This window comes from Hyperoodon ampullatus, assembly GCF_949752795.1.
Source record: "Hyperoodon ampullatus genome assembly, chromosome: 1".
NCBI classification, from domain to species: Eukaryota; Metazoa; Chordata; class Mammalia; order Artiodactyla; family Ziphiidae; genus Hyperoodon; species Hyperoodon ampullatus.
In genome coordinates this window covers 31,629,112-31,650,457 of record NC_136914.1, presented here as the reverse complement: position 1 = coordinate 31,650,457, position 21,346 = coordinate 31,629,112, and the positions used below count along the sequence as shown (strand labels likewise).

Below are 21,346 nucleotides of genomic sequence, written 5' to 3'. Positions count from 1 at the left end.
CTGCCAGCCCTGCACACACGTCACAGAGAGATGCATCAAAGAACTGAGAAAAACAACATACATACTTAAGTTTTCATCTGTTTATTCAAACAAGATATGTCTAGGAGTTTAAAATACACTGGACACCATTATCCTTTGTAATGCAGAGAGCCATTTAAAATGAGTTCAACTTCACCATATTTTGTAACACTGATCTATTAAGAGTGAATCTCTACCTGTATTCCTAGACTGCAAACAATGGGAACTGAAGTCTCAGAGGGAACACATTAGGGATCATACATAATAGACAAGACCCTTAAATTGTCTTACTTGCTTTATACAATCAATTCATACTTAAGCAAAACTGAATTCCTTATTAAGCAAACATTTTTGCATAAGCTGCCTTCTCTTTATCTTTCTGTGCCTTTATCTTTTGCTTGACTTTCAGCAATTCTGCCTGGATAGCTGCAAAATAAATATGTAATATGAGTTATTTCTCAAAACATCCAAAAAATTAGGCTGACCAGCAAACTGATGCTTTAGTGTGATAAAAAATGATGTAACTCTTCGAAGAGTAACTGAGCCCTATTAACAGCACATATTACTTGGAGAAAGCGACCACACAAACATAAAAACCACAGAGCACAATTTTAGGAGACTGTCCACCGAGAGAACTAACTGAATTACACATAGATGTGCCTTCTCCCTTCCATCAGAGGGGGGACCCCACTGAAGTGCCTCCCCAAAGACCTATTTACACATCTAGACCTAGAATCACCATTTGTACTTGGTTTATTTGAAAAACAGGCTTATTTCTGTCACAGCTTTCCAAAACTTTACTAAAACATATTCAGTAGCTATAATATTTAGGTCATGGCCACGTTCAGCTTAAGAAATGTTCCCAAACACTAAATTCGCCCTAAATACTGTGTCTTCTAATGCTGCTCTTCCATCTAGAATTACAGGACAGCAGAGCAAACATTCTTCAGACACTTGGAAAGCGGCGGGAGTGTAAGCTGAAGGCAGGGACCCTGACTTGTGCTTTCTGCAGCATGACTGGAGCCTGGCCTGTAACAGGCGTTGTGCAGTATCTGCTGGACAATCATCCTCTAAGTGGCAAAGGGTATGCTGGTTCATGAGGATAAATTCTTAAGGGACAAAATGAACTTCCACCACAGAAACTGCCAACTTACCTTTATCCTCTGGTGCTATCTTCTGAGCTTTCTTAAGATCAGCCTTTAATTGGAAAAAAAAAAAAAACATTTAAAGAAATATTAGGTTATGAGTTATGAAAGTGGTTTTTATTTTAAATTAAAATTTAAAAGAGAGGAGCTTCAAGATGGCAGAGGAGTAAGAGGCAGAGATCAGCTTCCTCCCCACAGATACATCAAAACTACATCTACACGTGGAACAAGCCCTACAGAACACCTACTGAACGCTGGCAGAAGACCTCAGACCTCCCAAAAGGCAAGAAACTCCCCCACGTACCTGGGTAGGGCAAAAGAAAAAAGAAAACACGCAGACAAAAGGATAGGGACGGGACCTGCACCAGTGGGAGGGAGCCGTGAAGGAGGAAAGGTTTCCACACACTAGGAGCCCCTTCGCGGGCGGAGACTGCGGGTGGCGGAGCAGGGCAGCTTCGGAGCCGTGGAGAGCACAGCAACAGGGGTGCGGAGGGGAAAGCGGAGAGATTCCCGCACAGAGGATCGCTGCCGACCAGCACTCACCAGCCCGAGAGGCTTGTCTGCTCACCCGCCGGGGCGGGCGGGGCTGGGAGCTGAGGCTCGGGCTTCGGTCGCAGCACAGGGAGAGGACTGGGGTTGGCGGCGTGAACACAGCCTGAAGGGGTTAGTGCACCACGGCTGGCCGGGAGGGAGTCCGGGGAAAAGTCTGGACCTGCCGTAAGAGGCAAGACACCTTTTCTTGCCTCTTTGTTTCCTGGTGCGCGAGGAGAGGGGATTCAGAGAACCACCTACAGGAGCTCCAGAGACGGGCGCGAGCCGCGGCTAACAGCATGGACCCCAGACATGGACGCTAAGGCTGCTGCTGCCGCCACCAAGAAGCCTATGTGCAAGCCCAGGTCACTATCCACACCTCCCCTCCCGAAGCCTGTGCAGCCCACCACTGCCAGGGTCCCGTGATCCAGGGACAACTTCCCTGGGAGAATGCACGCCGCGCCTCAGGCTGGTGCAATGTCACACTGGCCTCTGCCGATGCAGGCTCGCCCCACCTCCGTGCCCCTCCCTCCCCCCGGCCTGAGTGAGGCAGAGCCCCTGAATCAGCGGCTCCTTTAACCCTGTCCTGTCTGAGCGAAGAACAGACATCCTCAGGCGACCTACACGCACAGGCGGGACCAAATCCAAAGCTGAACCCCAGGAGCTGTGCGAACAAAGAAGAGAAAGGGAAATCTCTCCCAGCAGCCTTAGGAGCAGCGGATTAAATCTCCACCATCAACTTGATGTACCCTGCATCTGTGGAATACCTGAATAGACGACGAATCATCCCAAATTGAAGAGGTGGACTTTGGGAGCAACGATATTTTTTTTTTCCCTTTTTCTCTTTTTCTGAGTATCTGTGTGTATGCTTCTATGTGTGATTTTGTCTGTATAGCTTTGCTTTTACCATTTGTCCTAGGGTTCTGTCTGTCCGGTTTTTTTTTTTTATTATTATTACTTACAAAATTTTTTTAATATTTTTTATTTTTTATTTTAATAACTTTATTTTATTTTACTTTATTTTATTTTACCTTCTTTCTTTCTTTTTTTTCTCCCTTTTACTCTGAGCCGTGTGGATGAAAGGCTCTTGGTGCTGCAGCCAGGAGTCAGTGCTGTGCCTCTGAGGTGGGAGAGCCAACTTCAGGACACTGGTCCACAAGAGACCTCCCAGCTCCACGTAATATCAAAGAGCGGAAATCTCCCAGAGATCTCCATCTCAACACCAAGACCCAGCTCCACTCAACCACCAGCAAGCTACAGTGCAGGACACCCACCCTATGCCAAACAACTAGCAAGACAGAAACACAAACCCACCCATTAGCAGAGAGGCTGCCTAAAATCATAATAAGGCCACAGACACCCCAAAACACACCACCAGACGTGGACCTGCTCACCAGAAAGACAAGATCCAGCCTCATCCACCAGAACACAGGCACTAGTCCCCTCCTCCAGGAAACCTACACAACCCACTGAACAAACCTTAGCCACTGGGGACAGACACCAAAAACAACGGGAACTACGAACCTGCAGCCTGCAAAAAGGAGATAACAAACACAGTAAGTTAAGCAAAATGAGAAGACAGAGAAACACACAGCAGATGAAGGAGCAAGATGAATACCCACCAGACCTAACAAATGAAGAGGAAATAGGCAGTCTACCTGAAAAAGAATTCAGAATAATGATAGTAAAGATGATCCAAAATCTTGGAAATAGAATAGAGAAAATGCAAGAAACAGTTAACAAGGACCTAGAAGAACTAAAGATGAAACAAGCAACAATGAACAACACAATAAATGAAATTAAAAATACTCTAGATGAGGGATTCCCTGGTGGCGCAGTGGTTGAGAGTCCGCCTGCCGATGCAGGGGACACGGGTTCGTGCCCCGGTCCAGGAAGATCCCACATGCCACGGAGCAGCTGGGCCTGTGAGCCATGGCCACTGAGCCTGTGCGTCCGGAGCCTGTGCTCCGCAACGGGAGAGGCCACAACAGTGAGAGGCCCGCATACCGCAAAAAAAAAAAAAAAAAAAAAAACTCTAGATGGGATCAATAGCAGAATAACTGAGGTAGAAGAACGGATAAGTGACCTGGAAGATAAAATAGTGGAAATAACTACCTCAGAGCAGAATAAAGAAAAAAGAATGAAAAGAATTGAGGACAGTCTCTGAGACTTCTGGGACAACATTAAACACACCAACATTCGAATTATAGGGGTCCCAGAAGAAGAAGAGAAAAAGAAAGGGACTGAGAAAATATTTGAAGAGATTATAGTTGAAAACTTCCCTAACATGGGAAAAGAAATAGTTACTCAAGTCCAGGAAGCAGAGAGTCCCATATATGGTAAATCCAAGGAGAAACACACCAAGACACACATTAAACTATCAAAAATTAAATACAAAGAACAAATATTAAAAGCAGCAAGGGAAAAACAACAAATAACACACAAGGGAATCCCCATAAGGTTAACAGCTGATCTTTCAGCAGAAACTCTGCTAGCCAGAAGGGAGTGGGAGGACATATTTAAAGTGATGAAGGAGAAAAACCTGCAACAAAGATTACTCTACCCAGCAAGGATCTCATTCAGATTTGACAGCGAAATTAAAACCTTTACAGACAAGCAAAAGCTAAGAGAATTCAGCACCACCAAACCAGCTTTACCACAAACGCTAAAGGAACTTCTCTAGGCAGGAAACACAGGAGAAGGAAAAGACCCACAATAATAAACCCAAAACAATTAAGAAAATGGTAATAGGAATATACATTATCGATAATTACCTTAAATGTAAATGGATTAAATGCTCCAACCAAAAGACACACACTGGCTGAATAGATAGAAAAACAAGACCCATATATATATGCTGTCTACAAGAGACTCACTTCAGACCTAGGGACACATACAGACTGAAAGTGAGCGGATGGAAAAAGATACTCCATGCAAAAGGAAATCAAAAGAAAGCTGGAGTAGCAATTCTCATATCAGACAAAATAGACTTTAAAACAAAGACTTTTACAAGAGACAAAGAAAGACAGTACATAATGATCAAGGGATCGATCCAAGAAGAAGATATAACAATTGTAAATATTTACGCACCCAACATAGGAGCACCTCAATACATAAGGCAAAAACTAACAGCCATAAAAGGGGAAATCGACAGTAACACAATCATAGTAAGGGAGTTTAACACCCCACTTTCACCAATGGACAGATCATCCAAAATGAAAATAAATAAGGAAACACAAGCTTTAAATGATACATTAAACATGATGGACTTAACTGACAGTTATAGGACATCCCACCCAAAAACAACAGAATACACGTTCGTCTCAAGTGCTCATGGAACATTCTCCAGGATAGATCACATCTTGGGTCACAAATCAAGCCTTGGTAAATTTAAGAAAATTGAAATCGTATCAAGTATCTTTTCTGACCACAACACTATGAGACTAGGTATCAATTACAGGAAGAAAATCTGTAAGAAATACAAACACATGGAGTCTAAATAATATGCTACTGAATAACCAAGAGATCACTGAAGAGATCAAAGAGGAAATCAAAAAATACCTAGGAACAAATGACAATGAAAACATGACTACTCAAAACCTACAGGAGGCAGCAAAAGCAGTTCTAAGAGGGAAGTTTGTAGCAGTACAATCCTACCTCAAGAAACAGGAAACATCTCAAACAACCTAACCTTACACCTAAAGCAATTAGAGAAAGAAGAACAATAAAACCCCAAAGTTATCAGAAGGAAAGAAATCATAAAGATCAGATCAGAAATAGATGAAAAAGAAATGAAAGAAATGATAGCAAAGATCAATGAAACTAAAAGCTGGTCCTTTGAGAAAATAAGCAAAATTGATAAACCATTAGCCAGACTTATCAAAAAAAGAAAAAGGGAGAAGACTCCAAGCATAGAATTAGAAATGAAAAATCAGAAGTAACAACTGACACTGCCGAAATACAAAGGATCATGAGAGATTACTACAAGCAAGTGTATGCCAATAAAGTGGACAACCTGGAAGAAATGGACCAGTTCTTAGAAATGCACAACCTTCCGAGACCAAACCAGGAAGAAATAGAAAATATCTACAGACCAATCACAAGCACTGAGATTGAAACTGTGATTAAAAATCTTCCAACAAGGGCTTCCCTGGTGGCGCAGGGGTTGAGAGTTCGCCTGCCGATGCAGGGGACACGGGTTCGTGCCCCAGTCCGGAAAGATCCCACATGCCGCGGACTGGCTGGGCCCATGAGCCATGGCCCCTGAGCCTGTGCATCCGGAGCCTGTGCTCCACAACGGGAGAGGCCACAACAGTGAGAGGCCCACATACTGGAAAAAAAAAAAAATCTTCCAGCAAACAAAAGCCCAGGACCAGATGGCTTCACAGGTGAATTCTATGCAACATTTAGAGAACACCTAACACCTGTCCTTCTCAAAACCTTCCAAAATATACCAGAGGGAGGAACGCTCCCAAACTCATTCTACGAGGCCACAATCACCCTGATACCAAAACCAGACAAAGATGTCACAAAGAAAGAAAACTACAGGCCAATATCACTGATGAACACAGATGCAAAAATCCTCAACAGAACAGTAGCAAACAGAATCCAACAGCACATTAAAAGGATCATACACTATGATCAAGTGGGGTTTATCCCAGGGATGCAAGGATTCTTCAATATACACAAATCAATATGTTACACCGTATTAACAAACTGAAGGATAAAAACCATATGATCATCTCAACAGATGCAGAGAAATCTTTTGACATAATTCAACACCGATTTATGATAAAAACCCTCCAGAAAGTAGGCATAGAGGGAACCTTCCTCAACATAATAAAGGCCATATATGACAAACCCACAGCCAACATTGTCCTCAATGGTGAAAAACTGAAACCATTTCCACTAAGATCAGGAACAAGACAAGGTTGCCCACTCTCACCACTATTATTCAACATAGTTTTGGAAGTTTTAGCCACAGCAATCAGAAGAAAAAGAAATAATAGGAATCCAAATCGCAAAAGAAGTAAAGCTGTCACTGTTTGCAGATGACATGATACTGTACATAGAGAATCCTAAAGATGCTACCAGAAAACTACTAGAACTAACCAATGAATTTGGTAAAGTAGCAGGATACAAAATTAATGCACAGAAGTCTCTTGCATTCCTATACACTAGTGATGAAAAATCTGTAAGAGAAATTAAGGAAACACTTCCATTTACCATTGCAACAAAAAGAATAAAATATGTAGGAACAAACCTACCTAAGGAGACAAAAGACCTGTATGCAGAAAACTATAAGACACTGATGAAAGAAATTAAAGATGATACAAACAGATGGAGAGATATACCATGTTCTTGGATTGGAAGACTCAACATTGTGAAAATGACTCTAGTACCCAAAGCAATCTACAGATTCAATGCAATCCGTATCAAACTACCACTGGCATTTTTCACAGAACTAGAACAAGAAATTTCACAATTGGTACGGAAACACAAAAGACCCCAAATAGCCAAAGCAATCTTGAGAAAGAAAAATGGAGCTGGAGGAATCAGGCTCCCTGACTTCAGACTATACTACAAAGCTAAAGTAATCAAGACAGTATGGTACTGGCACAGAAACAGAAATATAGATCAATGGAACAGGACAGAAAGCCCAGAGATAAACCCATGCACCTACGGTCACCTTATCTTTGATAAAGGAGGCAAGAATATACAGTGGAGAAAGGACAGCCTCTTCAATAAGTGGTGTTGGGAAACCTGGACAGATACATGTAAAAGAATGAAATTAGAACACTCCCTAACACCATACACAAAAATAAGCTCAAAATGGATTAAAGACCTAAATGTAAGGCCAGACACCATCAAACTCTTAGAGGAAAGTATTGACAGAACACTCTATGACATAAATCACAGCAAGATTCTTTTTGACCCACCTCCTACAGAGATGGAAATAAAAGCAAAAATAAACAAATGGGACTTAAGGAAAGTTAAAAGCTTTTGCACAGCAAAGGAAACCATAAACGAGATGAAAAGACAACCCTCAGAATGGGAGAAAATATTTGCAAATGAAGCAACTGACAAAGGATTAATCTCCAAAATTTATAAGCAGCTCATGCAGCTCAATATCACAAAAACAAACACCACAATCCGAAAATGGGCAGAAGAGCTAAATAGGCATTTCTCCAAAGAAGGTATACAGATTGCCAACAGACACATGAAGGAATGCTCAACATCATTAATCATTAAAGAAATGTAAATCAAAAGTACAATGAGCTATCACCTCACATGGTTGGAATGGCCATCATCAAAAAATCTACAAACAATAAATGCTCTAGAGGGTGTGGAAAAAAGGAAACCCTCTTGCACTGTTGGTGGGAATGTAAATTGATACAGCCGCTATGGAGAACAGTATGGAGGTTCCTTAAAAAACTAAAAATAGAACTACCGTATGACCCAGCAATCCCACTACTGGGCATATACCCTGAGAAAACCATAATTCAAAGAGTCATGTACCACAATGTTCATTGCAGCTCTATTTACAATAGCCAGGACGTGGAAGCAACGTAAGTGTCCATCAACAGAGGAATGGATGAAGAAGTGGCACACACATACAATGGAATATTACTCAGCCATAAAAAGGAACAAAACTGAGTTGTCTGTAGTGAGGTGAACGGACCTAGAGACTGTCATACAGAGTGAAGTAAGTCAGAAAGAGAAAAACAAATACCATATGCTAACACATATATATGGAATCTAAAAAAAAAAAAAAAATGGTCATGAAGAACCTAGGGCCAGGACAGGAATAAAGACGCAGACCTACTAGATAATGGACTTGAGGACACGGGGAGGGGGAAGGGTAAGCTGGGACAAAGTGAGAGAGTGGCAATGACATATATACACTACCAAACATAAAACAGACAGCTAGTGGAAAGCAGCCGCATAGCACAGGGACATCACTTCGGTGCTTTGTGACCACCTAGAGGGGTGGGATAGAGAGGGTGGGAGGGAGACACAAGAGGGAAGAGATACAGGGACATATGTACATGTGTAACTGATTCACTTTGTTGTAAAGCAGAAACTAACACACGACTGTAAAGCAATTATACTCCAACAAAGATGTTAAAAAATAAAGTAAAATTTAAGACAAAACTTTACCAATGCTTGGTCGTATTCTTTTAGTCCTTGCCATCCTTGGGCTCTACGGTACAGTGCTTTGGTATTTGCCGGATCTATTTCAAGGACCTACAGAAAGTTATACAATTAATATTTTTATCTAAATACTGAGTACTATGTATACATGCTGGATTTCCATTTACTGCCCGTCAGCTCCAAACCAACTGTTCACTGTTTTGTGATAAGGGTGCTGGGCCCCGAGAGCCTGCGGTTACACGCTGCTTTGTCAGCAGAGGGCGCCCAGTGCCCACGGGCGAGGGACCCACTTCCCTTCCGGGTCCCTGCGAGCCTCCCGCGAGCTCCCCGAAGCTCCGGGGCACCCAGTGAGGCCCAGCCCCCATCCCCGACGTGCCTGGCTCTCGGCCCAGGGCCTCCATGCAGCCCAGAGGGAGCAGCTGCTCCTGCATCACATGTCTCTGCACACATACACACACGTATACCCTGCAAAGCCCAGATCCTTCAGCGTTCCCTCTCCTAGCCAACCCCTCGCTACTCCAATCCGCCCCTTATGTGTATCTGACAATTACTGTGTGGTGTCTATCTCCTGATTGGGCCCTAGCTGATAAGAGAAAAACATTCTGAATAGAAATTTGTATACACTCATTTCGTTGACATCTAGGGGTTTTTCAGGAGCATGAGTAACTTTTAATAGGTTTCTCCTCTGGAACATTTTAAAAATAGTGTATTTAGTAACATCTTTTAGAAGTCAATATTCAGATTTTACTGAAAAGGGTATATGGTATCTGCCTCACAAAGGTCAAAAAGCGATCCCAAGTGAAGAACCATCTCGTCCTCTGTCACATGCTCCCCCCTAATGAATACATTCTTATTCCTTATTCCACCTACCCCACTAAATTAGGATCTCATTTTATTTCCACTTGCTTGGGCATAGCTGATCTTTGTGACCTAGATTAATGTGCAATATACATAAAAATTACTAGAGGCGGTCTTTCTAAAATATATGTTCTAGTCTGGAAAACTGTTCAAACAAACTGTGCAAGAGGGAGGCAGTCATAACTGCTCTATTTAAGAAAGGCAGGCTGCCACCTTACCAGCTTTGTCGGTTAGCACTCCCGGACGTCCCCGTGAAGGCAAGGGACCTTCCTGTGTGTCCCAACAGCACGCACAGTCCATGTACAAGTCCTGACGACCCTACGTTGAAACTGACTCCTTCTTGCACCAAAAAAGTTCGAGGGGAGGGTCTTTCAATTAAAACACCGAAGCGTCTGTTAGCTGCTTAACCTGCTCCCAGCAGTGCGCTAAACGCTTTACGTGCATTACACACGGTCTTCTTAACAATCCCAGGAGGAAAGTAGTATTTCCATTTGGCGTATAAAGAAATTCAGACTCTGTAAGTAGGAACTTGCTCAAGATCGCAAAGCGACAACGCTCTGCTAACAACCTGGCCGGCCACAGTCGCAGTCATTCCTGGCTCTGTCTTCCAACGCCTGGCACATAACAGGCGCTCAACAGTTAAGTGAATAAATGAGCTGAGGAAGAAAGTGTCTTCAAAGAAATTAAGTGATATAGTGTTATCAGCTAAATGAATGGTCTGAGAGGAAGAACTGAGGTCCAGAATACTTAGAGATAAAGTGACTTAGATTATGTTTCACTGGGTCTCACTAGGTCCTCCGCAATAAGATAACAGTAGTGTCACATAAAACTGCCTTTGTTCGAAGTAGTAAGTCATCATCCAACTCTTTCAAAAAGGTAACATCAACAGACTTACCTCCAAACAGCTGTCGACTGCTCCCTGCCAGTCAGACAGCTTCAGTTTGCAGGCGCCGATATTCAGCAGGCAGCTCAAAGCGACAGGCTGCAGCTTTGCTCTGTCTGAGTTCTCAGTAGCAGCCTTCGAGCCTTCCACATACCTGGAGAACACATCGGTACAAGCAGCAAGCAGCCCCCATTAAGACTTAACTCTGCTCTCCTCCACTCGGTCAAAACGTGCTGTGTCAGTTCTGGTATAAAAGTTCATCACATGCTAGTATTAATGTTCTTAATGACCACAATCTTTTTATTAAATGCTTTCCTTTAGAAGATTTTTTTTTTTTACTTGTTCCAACTTCTTTCCCAAAATGTTCAAAGAAGCCAACTTAAGAACAATCCCCAAACCTAGAGATTATACAGTAAGGAAAACTTCTATTTGTAAAGCTCAGGTTTCCATCGCCCACTTTCCAGTGTAATTAGGTTTGGAACCAAGGCTGTCATTGTGGGACAGGGACTGGAATGGGGACAGGTGAAGAGCCCTGTGGTGGTGATTCTGACTTGTCTTTTACTGTAGTTCCTAGCTGTTTACTGAAAAGGGCCTGGCCCCCAGAATTTGGTTTCTAGAGTCTGTCCCCCACTGAAAAGAATCAGGGCTCCTTGGAGAAACTCAGATCTGGACACAAGGTTACGTATAAGACGGGTCTGGACCATCTCGTGGCAAAAAGCAAGAGCTCACAGACTAACAGAACAAAGGGATACAGGAAAGGGGCTCCCACCAGACAATCGGGAAGCCTTCAAGCATCAGAAAGAATGGCGGTAATAGTATAATTCGTTGAATTGATCAAATACTACAGTAATACTTTAAAAAAAAGGAGGGGTGGGGGGTCTTTCAAACAGACTTGTAACTGCAGAATGACAGAAAATCGCAGTTCTGCAAGCGTCAGTGTAATAACTGATTCAGGCAAAGGGCTTCAATGATGCTGAAACCACTGGATGAAAGGCTAGGAATGAGATGTTCACACAATCTCATAGTTATCACCTCACAGAGGACTTATTATTTACAAAGAGGAAAGGTACTTTCATAACAGAGACATGGCTAACGCCACTTTAACGAAGTGCCAAAACTCAAAACGGGCGAAACTGCCATGTGCCCTCAGGACATGGTATCATAGGAAACATGCACGTCATCTATTCAAGTCCTTGCTAAAATATGTAACCTCAAACTAATCTTGAGGAAGCAGTAAACACACACAGATGGTATTCCGTAAGACAAGGGGCTTCGACGCCACAAAATGCAAATGACTAAAAAGCGTGGCGATTAAAGATTAGAGGAGCCTTAGAGACATAAAACCAAAGGATACAATGGATACCGGCATAAAAACAAAACAAAAAAAACTGAAACAACTGGGGACCTTTGAATATGGATGACATAATGATATTTGGGAGATGTTTTCATAGTCTTAAGGCCAAGTAGAAGAGTGTCCTGGCTTCTCAGGAAATGCTTGCTAAAATATTGAGGGGTAAAGTGTCACGGCATCTGCAACTTCCTTTCAAAATGATTCTGCAAAAACAAGTGTGGCAAAACTTAAAAACTGGTGAACACAGGTAAAGGTACATGGCTATCCATGTACTATTCTTAACTTTTCTGTGTTTTGAAATTTTTCAAAACAAGAATCTGGAAGCAGCCAAAGAAATGCAACTATTTCAATACACCTGGTTACTCTGCAAGTAATATGCCAAAAATAGAAAAAACAACTCTTGAATATCAGTTTATAATTCAATTTCAAGTTCTTACAGCAATTTATTAAAAATATTTTATTACCTTAAAACTTTTGTGTATTTTTTAATGGCCATCTCCCAGTTCTGGGATTTGAAAAAAGTATTTCCAATGTTTTTTAAGTCTTCCGTTATTAATAAAATTTTATCTACCTGTATAAAAGAAAGAACACGAATATGTTGGGTTTGAGTATGTAATGCGGTTTAGTGCTAAGTTCCATCATTGAGACAGACTGATACAAAAAGCTCAAAATTTTAGTGCTAAATATTTTGAGCAGTTTAAGTACTTAAACTTTAACCCACGTGAAAGTACTCACATCTTTTACATCTATGTCTGCATCCTCGGGGAAGTCTGGATGACTGTCACCAGATCCATCCTTGGGGAATATTCCCCAATCATCCCCTTGCTTCAGTTCTCCGCAATCTGCAGTAACGCACAACTGTAAAAATAACCCTAAATTGTAGAAGCGTCTACCATATTAATGACGAATTTAACAAGAGTCTGGGTTTAAAAGCTCTCCAGCCGCAAGGCATGAGCAACAGCGTCCAAGCCGCTTCTGACGCGACAGGCTGGCATCGGGAGGCGCACCTCTGCACACACCCTGAGGAGCAAAGCAGGGTCAGTTCGCAGCACACGTGGCTGCTGCTGCTGTCCAGCAGCTCCGCGTACACAGACTACGTGGGAAGTTTCATCATCCCCTGTGGGATTCTCCTTACGTGGGCACGTGCCTTCGACTCACTGACCACTGTTTCCTTCGCACACTGAGTGGCCGCCCCCGTCCTGCAGGTCTGAGTCTCCAATTCCACTCACAACCCTGCCCGTGAGGGTGGGTCTGTGGTGGCCATGTGGATTCACAGACATTTAGAGCACAAGCGTCTTGGGAGTGACATAATCCAGTCTAAACCCTTAAATGACTTATGTAGGATGAGGAAACGGGCCAAGGAAAGTTAAAGAACAAGAGCAAGCCTAAACCACAAGTTAAATGGCAGAGAGGAGACCAAGGTTTCCCGGTTTCCTACTCTCTCTGTACTCGTATACACACTGACTCAAAGTTTTGCAGGTCTAGGAGAGTTAAGTTACCAAAATCAGCAAGACTGATGCCGAAATCCTAACAACCTCCTTTTAAACTGCCCTCATCTCTCCCAGTGTAGAAAAGAGCTTTGAAGAAAAAGTGGCGGGTCCACGCTTCTTTAACAAGAGCCGTCCTAACGTCTTTCAGCGAACCATCATCTGAGCCTTTTACTTACATTTGCTAAGACGGAAGCTAGGATAGCAAGGGTCTTACCCTGTCACGTGGTACTCACTTTGGCAGGTTTTTCACCTTTCACCTCCACATTCTCCAGAATCCTTGCCACACCCATTCCTTTAAGCACTTGGCCAAACACCACGTGTTTGCCATCCAGGTGAGGAGTGGGAACCATGGTGATGAAGAACTGGGAGCCGTTTGTGTTGCGGCCTGCATTTGCCATGCTCAGCAACCCCTCCTTATCGTGCTGCAGGAATAAACGCCATTACAGAGAAGCAAGGTTAGAGCTATTGTCTGAGTTACTCTCTACCAACCACTCACAGAACTAGGGTGGACTGCAATACCGTTTAGATCACACAGTGTAGTGTAATCTTTCTTTGTACCAACTGTAACCTTTAATTCACAGAACGTGGGATACTTAATCACTTTTTAAACTTTAAGAACAGCTTATGAAACCGAATGAAGTAACAAACAATCATGGGGGGCAGGGGTGGTACTTCTAAACCGGCCCTATTGAGAAAATGCTTACGCTTCATCTTCAAGATGAAGATCTAGTGATTCGGCTTTGCCCTTTCTTATGGCAAGGGCGCTTTTTCCTGAAAAGCGTTTAACAGTGCTCCCGCTCTCAGGCCTACATTATGATTCTTCATGATTCTCTCTTTACACTGAGAACAGCGAGGGACATTCAGTTTAGACTGGAAGTTCCGTTAGGTCCTTTCCTACTCTCCAAGGAAGCCAAATATCACGGCTTTCACCCGGATGAAGCACTTCTTCAGCGAATGCCCAAAAGGAACCGCCGTGTACCTCCCGAAACCCAGCTTCTACCTTGGCCCAGCCTGTTCGAAGGCTCTGTGGTCCCACTGTCTTCCTCTTCCCACCTGAGCCGAAGGCTTCCTAAACGCATTCCTTGTTGGGCCGCACATGTAATGCTCACGCTAGTCCTCCCGCCTAAGGTGCCTTTACCCCTCAGCCTAAATCTAGCCCTGCCGTCAAAGCCACCAAGCGTGTAGAAGGCAAGAACCAGATGCCTGTGCAAAAGGCCCCCTTGCTTCTTCTCAACGTGTCCATCACATGATCTTAGTGTTCATCCTTCTGGTAGCTTCCCTTTCTCCCTTCCAAAAGTTTGGTGCTTTTCCCACGATATTAAATATTATTAACTTTATTTCCTCAGCCTCCTCATGCCTTTGTCCTTCCTCACTCATATCCCTCCCTCAAACTGGCATCTGTATTCTAGTTCCTTCTAACCAAATCTCAGCCACCTTGCGAGGTCCAGTTTGCCCAGCTTAAGTATCCATTCCCCCTCAGTGTCTTCCCTAATATGTATCATACTTTTTTCCTACAGCATACACAGAAAGTCACAATCAACTTTTAGCATTTACTAGCGTATTATTATATTATTCTCCAGTTGTCCTGTGTGTTTTAATCTTGTCTTTCTGGCAAGATTTTCAATCCCTTATCATGAGGGCATTTCATTTTTATAAACTCTTTGGCGCCAGTGACAGTACTAGCTGCAGGCAATAAACTGTTTAAAAGACTGATGACATTTTATTCTCAAATTACCCTAATTACCTTGCTCATATTCCTCATTTCCAAAAAAAGTCACTTTACTTTTGTACTTACATGTCCATTCTTATAACTTGAATGATGCAACATACCCCAATGGGGACATCTTGGGACAAGGAAGAAGGCACAGGCACCACTAATGTCCTTTAGAAGCCTGGACGTTAACCAGATCTGCTAGTTTGCAAATCCCCTGACATCCCAGACATTAGTGATGCTTTTGTTGCTCTTCAAGTTTAAGCATAAAGATGCACAAGTTACCATCCCTCTGACGAGCACATTTTTCCTGGAAACAGTTTTGCCATATGGTGGCCACCCTTAAAAACACATTGGCTTTACTGAAGTATAACCTGGATCACAATGAAATAGCTGTTGCATTCTTACCAATAAAATCACTACTGGATGAAATTTTTTCGTATTAAAGATGTATACTTATGGGGCTTCCCCGGTGGCGCAGTGGTTAAGAATCCACCTGCCAATGCAGGGGACACGGGTTCGAGCCCTGGTCCGGGAAGATCCCACATGCCGCGGAGTGACTAAGCCCATGCACCACAACTACTGAGCCTGTGCTCTAGAGCCCACGAGCCACAACTACTGAGCTCACGTGCCACAACTACTGAAGCCCGTGTGCCTAGAGCCCGTGCTCCGCAACAAGAGAAGCCACCGCAATGAGAAGCCCGCGTACTGCAATGAAGAGCAGCCCCCGCTCGCCGCAACTAGAGAAAGCCTGTGCGCAGCGATGAAGACCCAACACAGCCAAAAATAAATAAACAAAATAAATTTATTAACCAAAAAAAGATGTATATTTACAAATATGATGCCTTTCACAAGGAGATCTGAGCACATCTGAGGCATTTATCCTAATTCAACAAGTATCCCAGACACATAACAACCTTTATTATCAGTAACAAACACGCATTTTTGTCTACTTTACCTTATAATGGAAATTCTCATCTTCAAATTTTTCACCATAAATACTTTCTCCACCTGTCCCATTCTGATTTGAGAAGTCTCCACCCTGAATCATAAATTTCTTAATAACTACAAAAAAGGAAAATGGCCATTAGAAGCTACGGACGACTGTAGCAATGCTGACTAACAGATATGTCATAATGAGGACAACATCTCTCCTGTCTTTCCCCACCTCCGTCCACAACTGCAAACTCTTAAAAGGCTTTTCACAGTCTGAGTCCCAGCTACTGCCACTCCCTGATGGCCCACTAACACTCAAAAGAATCAGTTCACATGGCACCTCCCCTATAGAACTGTCAGACCCCAAAACTGGAACTCCTTATTTTTCTCCAACAGCATCTTGATTCTACCTCCCTTTTATCATATGTATCATAATGATCTGTCTCTCCCAGCAAACAATTAAGTACAGCAACTCCCTTTTTCCTCCTTGGTAACCATGTGCATGGCTGGGCACATAATGGTTACTCAAAAATGCTACTGAATAAACCAATTATTCCCAAGAGGTTTGTTACACTGTAATGCAAGTACTTCAGCAAATATTATCACTTAGTAGCAAGGGTTCCCAAGAACACTGCCGCACGCTCAGAGATTTCCCAGGACTCACAGAACTCGGTATCTGTTTGTATTACACGGATGTAGTAAGTAAGAAGACACAGCTGGATGATAAAGAGAGAAGATACAGGCGGAGCCTGGAGGAATCCAGGTGTTCCCTTATGCTCCCTCGCTCCCGTGAACGTTCACAGGGCACATTCCTCCTCCTCCCCCCAGCAAAGAAATGCAGCAACATGTGCAGTGTTTCTCCCCAGGAGAGCCCTGTAGAGACTCAGCACCCAAGGTCTCTGCTGGGGCTGATCCTGCAGGCACTGTCTGCCCAGCAGGAAGCAAAATTCCAGACTCCCAAAGAAAAGCAGTGTCCAGCATAAATCAGATTGCACCAAGAGTCTAGGCAGAGTAAATCACCTTCAGGATTCGGAGAGTGGTTCAAGTGCCACGTTCCCTGACTCCAGGCAATGGCCACCCTTGCAAGTAGACTCTTCTAAGGCCAGCAGCCTCAGGCCTGCTATGTTAACTCTTTTCTGCACACCCTTTATTAGCACACAGGCACTCCTCCATTTATTGTGCTTTGAAGATACTTTTTTTTTTTTCTTTACAACCTGCAAGGCTTGTGGCAATCCTGCATAGAGCAAGTCTATCAGTGCCATTTTTTTCAAAAGCATTTGCTCATTTCATGTCTCTGTATCACATTTTGGTAATTCTTGCAATATTTCAAACTTTCATTATTATTTGTCATGGTGATCTGTGATGAGTAATCTTTGATGTTACTACTATAATTGTTTGGGCATTTTTTAGCAATAAAGTATTTTTAGATTAAGGTACATACTTTTTTTCAGACATAATGCTATTACACACAATAGACTACAGTATAAACATAACTTTTATATGCACTGGGAAACCAAAAATTTGTGTGACTTGCTTTACTGCAATATTCGCTTTATTGCAGTGGCCTGGAACTGAACCTGCAATATCTCCATGGTATGCTTATATTTTGGTATTTTATTAAACGTGAAAGTAAATCAACAGTTTAAGTATTTTAAAATCAGTGTTAATCTTTTCTTAATCAAGTTTTAGAAAAATTTAAATACTCATAGTTTAACTCATTTGTTTATTCATTAAACAAATATTTATTGCAGGCCTACTCAATAACTATACTGGATGCTAAGGACAAAATGGTGAAAAGATACAGTTTCTGAACTCATGGAGCCTACAGTCTATTGCGGGAGCCATCAAATAATCACTGAACAAAGGTATGACTACACAGTGTGACAAGTCACCTTTTAATCACACATCACACCAGGTGTCCAAGACACGGAATCTTTAAGTTGGCTGCAGTCTTCCCAAGCAATCCTGCCCAAGGAAGTAGGCATAACTTTCTGTCACCAGGTAGTCAAGCTACCCAAGCCCTGTTTGTTTACCATGGCCACACCCTGGTGAAGCTAGGGCAGTCCATTTCTGTATAAATAAAACTTGGTACCCTCCCATAATTCATTCCACCTTCCACAGCCCAACCTTTATGAAACTGAGCTATCATCTCAGATCTCAAAGCATCCGTTTGGAAACTAACAGTAATTTTTTTTTTTTTTTTTTTGGCGTCATACAGTTTGGAAGATTTTTTTTAATTGAGGTAAAATTTACATAGCATAAAATTAACCACTAACCATTTTAAAGTGTACAATTCAGTGACATTTAGTACATGCACAGTATTGTTAATTATCACCTCTGTCTAGTTTCAAGTTCTTTTCATCACCCCAAAACGAAACCTTGTACAAATTAAAAGCAGTCACTCCCCATCCCTCTACCCCCAGCCCCTGGCAACCACCAATCTGCTTTCTGTCTCTATGGATTTATCTATTCTGGATATTTCATGTAAATGAAGTTATACAACAAGTGACCTTTTGTGTCTTGCTTTTATCACTTTGCATATTATTTTCGAGGTTTGTCCCCATGGTACCATGTGTCAGTACTTCATTACTTTTTATGGCTGAATAATAATCCACTGTATGTAACTGTTAACTCTCACCCTCTACTTAGTGTTTTCTTTCCTAACTCCTAAAGAACAGGAGTCAATCACCTATAAGGAGAACCAGATTCAGAAAACGCATATGTACTTCGATGGAAAGGACATCCTTTGAAATGTAGAGGTTTCCCAGTGGTGGGTCCAATGCCTTTTTCTCCTGTACACAATGCACGAAAATTTTCTGCAGTTTTGGGTACAATATCTGCAAACAATTCCAAGACAATTCGACCAACTGAAAGAAAAAATGAAACTGTGTCAGTATGCAAAACAACCAGCTAAATAAGCAAATGGTAAAAGGAGAGTTGGTAAAATTATGGTGACTGAAATACCAAGTTCTCTTTTTTGGTCATTTTTCTAATATTCAAATTCAGTCTACCTCATGTTAAGTATCATGTATCTAGATGAATTTGAAACAATTATTTTACTACATCTTACAAAGGATCATCAACACAGTAGCCAGAAGAGTAGCATCATTTAAGGACACCATGAACTAGGAATGGTTTTCATTTGATTAATGTCTCTGACATGTGCTCATAACTTCCCATCACCAAGTAACCAACAGGAGAAAATGAAACATCCTGCGGGGTCACATTGGCCATGCTGTAGGTACAGCTGTAGTCTTTGTGCTCTGTGGAACCTGCCCAGTGCTGCCTCTGAAGCAAAAGCTGAAAAGTTCACATTCTAGACAATTCCTAAGGCAGGTAAAAGTTAAACCTGGCACTAAATTTCAAAACAAAATTAATGTACTGATACATATAAGTCTGTGTGTGTGTGTGTGTGTGTGTGTGTGTGTGCGCGCGCGCGCGCGCGCAGTCAATGGAAGAGGATCACCTGCCGCACCAGTAAGCAAAGGATGTTGTAGCCATCGAGCCCTCTCATTACAGCCGCCTGGACAGTGAGTCCTGCGGGGGCTCAACATAAAGACAAACGGGCTGCCCAGTGCCAAGCCCACCGAGCCCTCAGCCGCTGCAGCCAGCCCAAAGGTGCCCCCTGAGGAGACTCAGGGTCAGAAAGCACAGGACGCTGGCTCCGGCAGCCGAGGTGCACGTCCAAGGAAGCGTTTCAGTGAGCCCGGACTCTTGCATCTCCCCATACACAGAAAAGCGCTACGTCCCTTAACTTGACATGTCTGGTTTCCTCTGTTAACGGTCATCTTTTGATATTCCCACGACCTGGTTTTTGTTGCAAGAACTCCTATATATCCCGGCTCCTCCCTTAGCCCTTCAGAGCAGTCCTCAGAGCTATCTGCCAGGCTGCACCCCGGGCTTAACGTCCTCAGTTTTGCCCACCAAATAAAACAAAAATCCGGAACTTTTATACAGTGGGTTTTTTGGGGGGTTTTTTTCCAGCCAACAATGTGTATCCATAACCGTCCCCCCGGTCCCTGAATGCGGATGTCTCCTTCGTCCACACATTCAAACACACCGCGAGCAACTCAGCTACAAAGCAATGCGCTGATTCACCAGGTCTCAGGCACCTCCGAGCTGCTACCGTAGCCTAGGCAACCACACCGCCACATGCACCTCACTTTCCCCAACGCCGACACAGAGGCGATGGCCACCGAGCTGAACGGACCTCTAAGAATCCGTAGCAAGAAGAAAAAAATGCAAAAATCGTTTTAATTTACAGATATCGCGATAACTGCTGATACATGTCTCGTGGCAAGAGACACAGGGGAACGGGAGCCCCCGAAACGCATAACCGGGGTTTTCTGAATGTCCCCCAAACATAAAAGCAGGTGGCGGGGAAGGGCGGCCAAGTCGGATGAGACAGACCCAAAGGCCGCCACCACCCCCGGGACAGAAACTTCCAGAAACTTCCGCACGCCCCAGGGCACCGGTACAAGGTCGCGGGCCCGCCCCAGCCTCTGGGACCCCGACCCCGGGAGCCCCGCCTCCTCACCTCGCTCCCCTCCGACGTCCACGTCCAAGAAGACTCGGGGGTTACTGGGGTTGGACGGCTTAGCCTGGGGGGACGCGTGCGACATTGTGGCCCGCAGGCGCGTTCGCGAGCGCCTCGGAACACCCCGTGGCCACCGCGCAGCCCGAACCCGAAAGCCGGCTGCGTCTGCGAAGAACCGCGGCGCTGGCGAGCCGCTTCCGACAGAGACCCGGAGGCCGTGGGCCGACTTTTCGGCGTCTCCGCCCAACTTCCGGCGTCTCAGCCCGACTTCCGGCGTTACGGCCCGACTTCCGGCGTCTCCGCCCGACTTCCGGCGTCACTTGCGGACCTCCGGCGGCGTCTGCCTGCCCTCCTGGCCGTGCTTTCTCTGCCCCCGCTCCTCCCTCTTTTCTCGCTCACTGAAGCCGCAGCCGCAGTTGTTTCTATCCTTGTCGCTCGAGCTTCATGGCTCTTCCTGCCGTCGTGGCGTGGAGGAGAGCGTGTCGGACGGCCACGCCCCTTCCAGCCTCCGGGCCCCGCTCACTGGCGAGGGGCAGCTGCTGTGAAGCTCCGTTTGTCTGGGAAACGGGGCAGGAAATGCCAAAGTCCGGGGGTCTGGGGCAGCCTGGCGGCGGCGCGTCCCTACTCCCCGGGCCGGGCCGGGGCGGCCGTGTTGTGCTTCGATCCTCACCCGGCCGTGGGAGTGAGGCGGGGGCCGGGCGGAGGGTTCCCGGCGCCGCGGCCTTGCTGTC

General features: G+C 44.1%; 1 protein-coding gene across 3 annotated transcripts; it reads right to left on the bottom strand.

Moving 5' to 3' along the window:
* Positions 1-108: 108 nt before the first annotated feature.
* On the bottom strand, positions 109-20,700 carry PPID (peptidylprolyl isomerase D; the record flags this gene model as incomplete). Of its 3 annotated transcripts, XM_079713170.1 has the most annotated exons (10): positions 109-444; positions 1,173-1,215; positions 8,856-8,942; positions 10,603-10,744; positions 12,406-12,512; positions 12,677-12,799; positions 13,665-13,853; positions 16,101-16,207; positions 18,805-18,945; positions 20,616-20,700. In XM_079713170.1, the coding sequence occupies 10 exons, from the start codon at positions 20,698-20,700 to the stop codon at positions 356-358; spliced, it is 1,113 nt and encodes a 370-aa protein (XP_079569296.1). In that variant the 3' UTR covers positions 109-355. The 3 variants fall into 3 exon arrangements, 1 of the variants encoding a protein (XP_079569296.1); XR_013811121.1 differs by lacking the exons at positions 8,856-8,942; positions 10,603-10,744; positions 12,406-12,512; ... (3 more) ...; positions 18,805-18,945; positions 20,616-20,700 and adding exons at positions 2,726-2,814; positions 3,174-3,225 and having other exon boundaries at positions 357-444; XR_013811122.1 differs by lacking the exons at positions 8,856-8,942; positions 10,603-10,744; positions 12,406-12,512; ... (3 more) ...; positions 18,805-18,945; positions 20,616-20,700 and adding an exon at positions 2,726-3,108 and having other exon boundaries at positions 357-444.
* Between the last annotated feature and the right edge of the window lie 646 nt (positions 20,701-21,346).